The 8,450-nt window shown below is 54.5% G+C and overlaps 2 protein-coding genes and 2 non-coding genes across 4 annotated transcripts; all 4 read right to left on the bottom strand.

Moving 5' to 3' along the window:
* Positions 1-314: 314 nt before the first annotated feature.
* Tsp_10737 lies at positions 315-510 on the bottom strand. Its single transcript has one exon. It is a non-coding gene; the product is annotated as a U2 spliceosomal RNA (small nuclear RNA).
* A 1,084-nt stretch (positions 511-1,594) lies between these two features.
* On the bottom strand, positions 1,595-5,726 carry Tsp_10736 (putative Ulp1 protease family, C- catalytic domain protein; the record flags this gene model as incomplete). The annotated part of the gene is made up of 1 exon (XM_003373703.1): positions 1,595-5,726. A coding segment is annotated over exon 1 (4,132 nt), but the record flags the coding sequence as incomplete, so codon positions are not given.
* A 91-nt stretch (positions 5,727-5,817) lies between these two features.
* Tsp_10738 lies at positions 5,818-6,013 on the bottom strand. The gene has a single exon. It is a non-coding gene; the product is annotated as a U2 spliceosomal RNA (small nuclear RNA).
* Positions 6,014-6,108: 95 nt separating this feature from the next.
* On the bottom strand, positions 6,109-8,420 carry Tsp_10739d (reverse transcriptase (RNA-dependent DNA polymerase) subfamily; the record flags this gene model as incomplete). Its single annotated transcript, XM_003373702.1, has 1 exon — positions 6,109-8,420. A coding segment is annotated over one exon (2,312 nt), but the record flags the coding sequence as incomplete, so codon positions are not given.
* Between the last annotated feature and the right edge of the window lie 30 nt (positions 8,421-8,450).

Genomic DNA, 8,450 nt, shown 5'->3' with positions numbered 1-8,450 from the left:
TTCTATACTCTATAATCGCTTCACTCGTGGTGACCCCTTTCACGAACGACGCTTCCATCAGCTTTTTCGCCCACGCGTAACCCATCCTCGTACCAAGGTCCGTTGCGCTCGTACTACTGCGAGATCCACGCCGTCTTTCTACCCGTACAATTTGGCCTTCATAGTTGACCTCTTTTCCGCGACGGCGACCCGACTTCAAGGCTGGTGTCTTTGCACTACACATTGTCGCTGCCACCCGGCTGTCACTCGATCTCACGAACCACTCGACCGATCGTAACCAAACCGATTCCAATTCCTAAAACACAATTCCCCGAAGGGAATAGGCCGTTCCTGAATGTAGTGCAATATCAGGACGACCCGCGACAAATGGTGGTGCGAGCACTCGACCAAATGCCTATTTTTTCAAAAACTTATGCAAATTTCGTAACGAATCCGCTTGGGATTCATACCAGAAATTAAGCTGATAAGAACAGAGTTTTATTTGGATCTTCAAATGAATACAAAACAGTTAACAAACTGAATTGTTAATAGCAAAATTAAATACAAAAAGAGCAAAAGCGAAATCGAAGTCATGCGGCAATGTGGTTCCGTTGGTTCGGGACGGATCAATGCGCTGTAGACTTCGTAACCGGCTTCTGGTGTTGCCGCGGGGGTGGTTTTCTGGGCTGGAGACTAGGCGGGTTGGGCGCTATTCCAGCGAGGGCGGGTCTTCTAGGGCCAGGGCACGGTTGGCACTGCAGCTCACCACGCTGCGAGGGCGTCCCGACGGGTGACGTGAACCGCCGTTCCAGGCATTTCCCACCTGATGCCCTAGCGCTGATGGTATTGCGCTTCTTCTGACGGAGATCACCACCGGGTGGGTCTGTCTCCGTCGTGCCAACCGGTCGCCGTTTCGTGCCGGTGTCCGGGAGAAGGTCTCGCAGGCCGAGGTGTTTTCTGTAGATCCGTGAAGAATGTTCCAACATCTCGGACACCACGAGAACCTTCATGAGCCGTAGGTACCTTTGGGAGACGACACCGATCCTTTTCAGGATGGCATCGTTCTTCGGGTCCCACGTCCCCAGAGCACCGACGACGATGGCGTCGTACGTCACGGAGTATCCTCGTAGCCGGTAGGCGAGGATCTCCTTTTCATAGTGCGCCCACTTCCTGGTCCGGGCATCGACGAAGGCAGCGGCAGTGTTTTCAAACACGATTGCGATATCAAGCAGAATCACTAACCGCTTTTCCTCGTCAACGACCACTAGATCAGGCCGCTTGTTCGACCCAATCTCCGGTAGAGCCCGGTTTACGCGGAGGTTGGGGAACCGCCTACGCATGACCGTTTCCAGGCGTCCCTGAACTGCGTCATGCCGGGCCTGGTAAGCGGGGGCGCTGAACTGCCGACAGTGCTGAAGGATGTGCGGCAGGGTCTCTCGGTCGTAACCGCACCGCCGACAGTTCTGGTACGAACGCATAGAGGATCTCGCCCGGCAAGGTAACAAATCCAGGCGAGCGGGCAACGCAAAGCGCATAGCTGCAAAGCTGGTGTACCGTCCGGTCGTTATAAAACGGGAGGATGACCGGTCGAGCACAATGCAGCTCGCAGTCTTACCTTGGCGCTTGCATTGGAGCCAGGCGTCCAGATGGCGAGTTTGGATCGCCCCCCCTAAAACGCTCATAACTTTGTTCTTCCTCAAGGGGCTTAGAACTGAGACCGTCTGACCGAGGCCATTCCGGATGAAGAAAGAGGTCCCAGCCTCGCCAACGAGGAAGTAACAGTCAACGCCGGCTACCTTTGTCAGGTACGACATCTGCTTGCGTGCGTCCATCCACAAGCAAGTCGGATACCCTGACCGATCTAGCGGCGTAGATCGCGCGGCGTTCATGAAGGTAGAGAGGTCAGCCGCCTCAACATCTCTCAACCTCTTCGCAAAGTACGCGGACGCAACTCGCTGAAGCTGACTGGCTGCCAGGCTCGAGACTACCCGACAGGGAGACCAGAGCATCTTGAGTGCCCGCGAAACCTTTGCGGTTGCGTACAACTCACGCAATGATGGCACGCCCAGACCACCACACTGTCTGGGGGCTCTGATGAAGTCGGTGGACGTCTCCACCGGAAGCTGGAAGCAACGCTTCACGAGCCTCAATATTGCGCGGTCATACTGCCCGGCCGATTGCTTGATGTTGTTAAATTTAGCAATCATAAGCTGAAATGTCAAACGTGGCAGTACGTAAGTCCGGTACGCATCCATCTTCTGCCACGGAGCCAGCTTTGACCGGAATATAAGTTCCGCTTCTCGGAGGTTCTCACGCAGTAATGAGAAAGGAGTCTGGGGTTTACCCAGCCCAGCGGCTACTCCAAGATAGCGAAAAGTGTCCCCGTGTACGAGAGCAGGTATTTCCTCCCCGCTTATCGTGAATGTTGCGGCATTCACTACTGCACGATTCAAGTACAGGGACGCGCACTTCTTCGGGTTGAACCGAAAGCCCATGGCGCTGGCCATGCCCTGGATTTTGCACAGCTGTTGTTGCATAACCCCGATGGATGGGGCGAACAGCGCGATGTCATCAGCGTAAGCCAGCGCTGTGACCGGCTGTCCTAACACGTTAACCGCAGTCGTTTCCGCCTCACACGGTAAAGATGGTAAGACTGACCGCAAGAGTGGCTCAACAAACAAACAAAACAAGATACCACTGCAAGGGTCACCTTGGCGTACTCCGACTGACCAGCGCGCGGTAACGTGGGTTCCATTGGCGCCTTTGACTACAATGGTCGCGTCTTTATACAAATTCTGGATAAAACTGGTAAAAGTCGGGTCCAGCCCATAGCGCTCCAACAACGAAAACAACAATTGGTGCGACACTGTGCCAAAGGCGTTGGAGATGTCTAACCAGCTGATGGCAAGCTGTGCATTAGTGCGTCTTGCCTCTTGAATTGCAACCTCCATGACGAAATTGTGCTCGGAGGTACCATCAGCTGGCTGGAAGCCTTTCTGGGCTTCCAAGGAAATCAACCCGTTTGCCCTCGCCCAGTTCGTCACTCTGCTGGCGACTACCGCACTGAGCACCCGCTGTAACACGGGCTCCAGGGCGATAGGCCGCCAGTTGGCGAGGCGCTCCTTATCCCCGTCCTTATAAAGGAGCTTGCACACGGATTGCTTCCATTGCAGGGGCACCCATTTTCTTAGTAGACAGGCACGGTAGAACCTGGTGAGAATCATCGCACCTGGATCTGCCATCCGCACCATACGAATGGTGATCCTGTCCGCACCAGGCGCAGAGTTGGGTGCTTTCTGCATCTTTTCCCAGACCTCCGACTCACTCAACTCCGCAACAAGCATCGAGTGGTCAGTGGCGGGCGGAGGTAAGATGTCAATAACCTCGGGTGCAAGCGAGGTAACCGCCGGTCTGAGATTGAAATAATGATCTGCCACTTGCGTGGCTGTAAACGAAGGACAGGCATTCGGACGCCGGAGGATTGCATTCACAGTACGGGCCGGTGCCGAATTGAACGCCTTTTGAACCGCTGACGCAGATTTCAACCATGCCGGGTCACGCGTTACCGCACTGCGTCGGCGAACCTGTCCTTTACCTCCTTTACCCGGACTTTTCTTTTGCAAACGGCTGGTGTTACGAGAGCTCGGTTCATTGTGTCCGGACACAATACTCTCCACCACTTCGTCATACACCGCTTGCAAGTCGACATCAGGAGATTGCCAGTTGTCAGAAGCGCTCAGGAACTTCTGCTGGAACTGGGTCAACTGAGTCGCTGAGCCGTCAGGTTTTTTCTTTAGCTTATCCGTCGCCGGAACGACGGGAGTGGATACCGCATCGATCATAAACTTCAGGTCGGTGCGCAAAGCCGCCGACTCCCGATCACCGAAATTCATGTCGATGCCGTGCAGCAGGTGCTTCAAAAACAAGCACGAAAACGGACCACAATCGAACGCATTCGTTTGCACCGGCGCGCCATCGTGAGTCTCGATCTTCCACGAGGTGCAGCCAGTGTGCTTACCACTCAGCTCCACTAGCGATAACAGAGACGATAAAACAACAGTGTTATGCTCGCGGAGAGAACAGTAGTAATGGACTACTCGTTCAGCCACATCCAGCACAATCATCTGCCAATGATTACGTACATTCACAGGAATGATGCAATACAAACTGGCATCATGTGAAGACATGACCTGAGCGGCAAACTCTGCAGATATCTCGTGGTGTATGGCTGCGCTTACTGCTGAGCAGCTCATCACGCTCACACCCGCACCATCGGGATAGCGCTGCAGAACGATTTGTTCAATCATGAGGTCCATCAACGTGTCCGTCCAGCACTGAGGTGCCGGGATCGAATGGTAGTCCTGCGGCCAGACACACCATTGCCCGATCCGGCAGATCATCTGCTGAGCAGCTGTGTCTGCTCGAACTGGACCCGTTGCAGAGATCTCCTCAGCTCCTATAGCAGTTGCGGTGCTGGGTTCACCTAGGATGGTACGTGATTCGGCTGGCACCTCCTCTTCTTCGGCTTCATGAACCTCCTCTTCGTCCAACCCGTCTCGCCTCTGCGTTGGTGCCACGTATTGCCGAACCCGTTTACCAAACTTAAACTGACTATAGTCGCCTGCTACACGTATTTCGCCGACTTGTTTGCTCAAGGCCTCGATTTGAGCGGCCGTACCCGTATTTTGCATAATGTTCTCGTTGGCGTGCCGGCGGCGATGCAATCCGACGGCTCTTTTCGACACGCCTACGTAATCGCAAAGATCGCAACGAACTCCATGCAAATCTTCGCTCTCTCCCAACTTCCGGGTTATCTCCCACCGGCTAACACAGCTGCGAACGTGGGTGTTCACAACTCGGAGGGGATACCGGTGATCTGCCGGCAAGAAATCCGTATTACAATTGCGACACCGGTAATGCCACTGGACGCTGTGACAATTGTGGACTCGCATGAAATGACGAGTCAGCGTTTGGTGCGCAAATTGACCGTCTGGTCTCACGGCCGTGTACGGTTTCTCGCATCCCAGTGGGCAGACCACCGCCTGGGCGATTGGGAAAGTTGCCCGTACAGTCACCTGTTCCTCGGTTCTTTGTAGAACTTCGAGGTCGGGCAATTTTTCCGTCCTAAGCAACGGCGACACCAAAACACGTTGCTTACCTGAACCGCCAGAAGTCGATGGTGTATCTGGCGTGGACGGAATTTTGGATCTCGCTCCGCGCTTGGAGAGGCATGGCGTACGTGGGCTACTCGAAGTGGTCGGTTTTCTTTTCGGTGGTGATGGTGTGGAGGCTTTAGCGTTGTCACGACCAGATCTGGGTTGACCACACTTGTCACGACCAGATTTACTAACGTTGGGAGTGCGGGGCGAACTGGCCTCACTACGGTCCGCAACAGCGTTACCGCATACGGCTTGGCCACATTCCGCACCACAGCTCTCTCGTCTTTTTCCATCACCGCTTGGCGCTCTTCTATTACGGCGCGCCGTTTTACCCGTAATTTTCTTCGATTCCACCACGTCGACGTCCACAGTACTCGCCGATTCACCTCCGTGGTGACCCGCTTCACGAACCGACGCCTCCATCAGCTTCTTTCGCCCACGCGTAACCATCCTCGTACCAAGGTCCGTTGCGCTCGTACTACTGCGAGATCCACGCCGTCTTTCTACCCGTACAATTTGGCCTTCATAGTTGACCTCTTTTCCGCGACGGCGACCCGACTTCAAGGCTGGTGTCTTTGCACTACACATTGTCGCTGCCACCCGGCTGTCACTCGATCTCACGAACCACTCGACCGATCGTAACCAAACCGATTCCAATTCCTAAAACACAATTCCCCGAAGGGAATAGGCCGTTCCTGAATGTAGTGCAATATCAGGACGACCCGCGACAAATGGTGGTGCGAGCACTCGACCAAATGCCTATTTTTTCAAAAACTTATGCAAATTTCGTAACGAATCCGCTTGGGATTCATACCAGAAATTAAGCTGATAAGAACAGAGTTTTATTTGGATCTTCAAATGAATACAAAACAGTTAACAAACTGAATTGTTAATAGCAAAATTAAATACAAAAAGAGCAAAAGCGAAATCGAAGTCATGCGGCAATGTGGTTCCGTTGGTTCGGGACGGATCAATGCGCTGTAGACTTCGTAACCGGCTTCTGGTGTTGCCGCGGGGGTGGTTTTCTGGGCTGGAGACTAGGCGGGTTGGGCGCTATTCCAGCGAGGGCGGGTCTTCTAGGGCCAGGGCACGGTTGGCACTGCAGCTCACCACGCTGCGAGGGCGTCCCGACGGGTGACGTGAACCGCCGTTCCAGGCATTTCCCACCTGATGCCCTAGCGCTGATGGTATTGCGCTTCTTCTGACGGAGATCACCACCGGGTGGGTCTGTCTCCGTCGTGCCAACCGGTCGCCGTTTCGTGCCGGTGTCCGGGAGAAGGTCTCGCAGGCCGAGGTGTTTTCTGTAGATCCGTGAAGAATGTTCCAACATCTCGGACACCACGAGAACCTTCATGAGCCGTAGGTACCTTTGGGAGACGACACCGATCCTTTTCAGGATGGCATCGTTCTTCGGGTCCCACGTCCCCAGAGCACCGACGACGATGGCGTCGTACGTCACGGAGTATCCTCGTAGCCGGTAGGCGAGGATCTCCTTTTCATAGTGCGCCCACTTCCTGGTCCGGGCATCGACGAAGGCAGCGGCAGTGTTTTCAAACACGATTGCGATATCAAGCAGAATCACTAACCGCTTTTCCTCGTCAACGACCACTAGATCAGGCCGCTTGTTCGACCCAATCTCCGGTAGAGCCCGGTTTACGCGGAGGTTGGGGAACCGCCTACGCATGACCGTTTCCAGGCGTCCCTGAACTGCGTCATGCCGGGCCTGGTAAGCGGGGGCGCTGAACTGCCGACAGTGCTGAAGGATGTGCGGCAGGGTCTCTCGGTCGTAACCGCACCGCCGACAGTTCTGGTACGAACGCATAGAGGATCTCGCCCGGCAAGGTAACAAATCCAGGCGAGCGGGCAACGCAAAGCGCATAGCTGCAAAGCTGGTGTACCGTCCGGTCGTTATAAAACGGGAGGATGACCGGTCGAGCACAATGCAGCTCGCAGTCTTACCTTGGCGCTTGCATTGGAGCCAGGCGTCCAGATGGCGAGTTTGGATCGCCCCCCCTAAAACGCTCATAACTTTGTTCTTCCTCAAGGGGCTTAGAACTGAGACCGTCTGACCGAGGCCATTCCGGATGAAGAAAGAGGTCCCAGCCTCGCCAACGAGGAAGTAACAGTCAACGCCGGCTACCTTTGTCAGGTACGACATCTGCTTGCGTGCGTCCATCCACAAGCAAGTCGGATACCCTGACCGATCTAGCGGCGTAGATCGCGCGGCGTTCATGAAGGTAGAGAGGTCAGCCGCCTCAACATCTCTCAACCTCTTCGCAAAGTACGCGGACGCAACTCGCTGAAGCTGACTGGCTGCCAGGCTCGAGACTACCCGACAGGGAGACCAGAGCATCTTGAGTGCCCGCGAAACCTTTGCGGTTGCGTACAACTCACGCAATGATGGCACGCCCAGACCACCACACTGTCTGGGGGCTCTGATGAAGTCGGTGGACGTCTCCACCGGAAGCTGGAAGCAACGCTTCACGAGCCTCAATATTGCGCGGTCATACTGCCCGGCCGATTGCTTGATGTTGTTAAATTTAGCAATCATAAGCTGAAATGTCAAACGTGGCAGTACGTAAGTCCGGTACGCATCCATCTTCTGCCACGGAGCCAGCTTTGACCGGAATATAAGTTCCGCTTCTCGGAGGTTCTCACGCAGTAATGAGAAAGGAGTCTGGGGTTTACCCAGCCCAGCGGCTACTCCAAGATAGCGAAAAGTGTCCCCGTGTACGAGAGCAGGTATTTCCTCCCCGCTTATCGTGAATGTTGCGGCATTCACTACTGCACGATTCAAGTACAGGGACGCGCACTTCTTCGGGTTGAACCGAAAGCCCATGGCGCTGGCCATGCCCTGGATTTTGCACAGCTGTTGTTGCATAACCCCGATGGATGGGGCGAACAGCGCGATGTCATCAGCGTAAGCCAGCGCTGTGACCGGCTGTCCTAACACGTTAACCGCAGTCGTTTCCGCCTCACACGGTAAAGATGGTAAGACTGACCGCAAGAGTGGCTCAACAAACAAACAAAACAAGATACCACTGCAAGGGTCACCTTGGCGTACTCCGACTGACCAGCGCGCGGTAACGTGGGTTCCATTGGCGCCTTTGACTACAATGGTCGCGTCTTTATACAAATTCTGGATAAAACTGGTAAAAGTCGGGTCCAGCCCATAGCGCTCCAACAACGAAAACAACAATTGGTGCGACACTGTGCCCAAAGGCGTTGGAAGATGTCTAACCAGCTGATGGCAAAGCTGTGCATTAGTGCGTTCTTGGCCTCCTGAAATGCAAACCCTCCATGAACGAAATT

The sequence above is a fragment of the Trichinella spiralis genome (assembly GCF_000181795.1).
Source record: "Trichinella spiralis strain ISS 195 chromosome Unknown Scfld6, whole genome shotgun sequence".
NCBI lineage: Eukaryota > Metazoa > Nematoda > Enoplea > Trichinellida > Trichinellidae > Trichinella > Trichinella spiralis.
The sequence above is the reverse complement of the archived record's forward strand: the minus strand, read 5'-3'. Positions and strand labels throughout refer to the sequence as shown.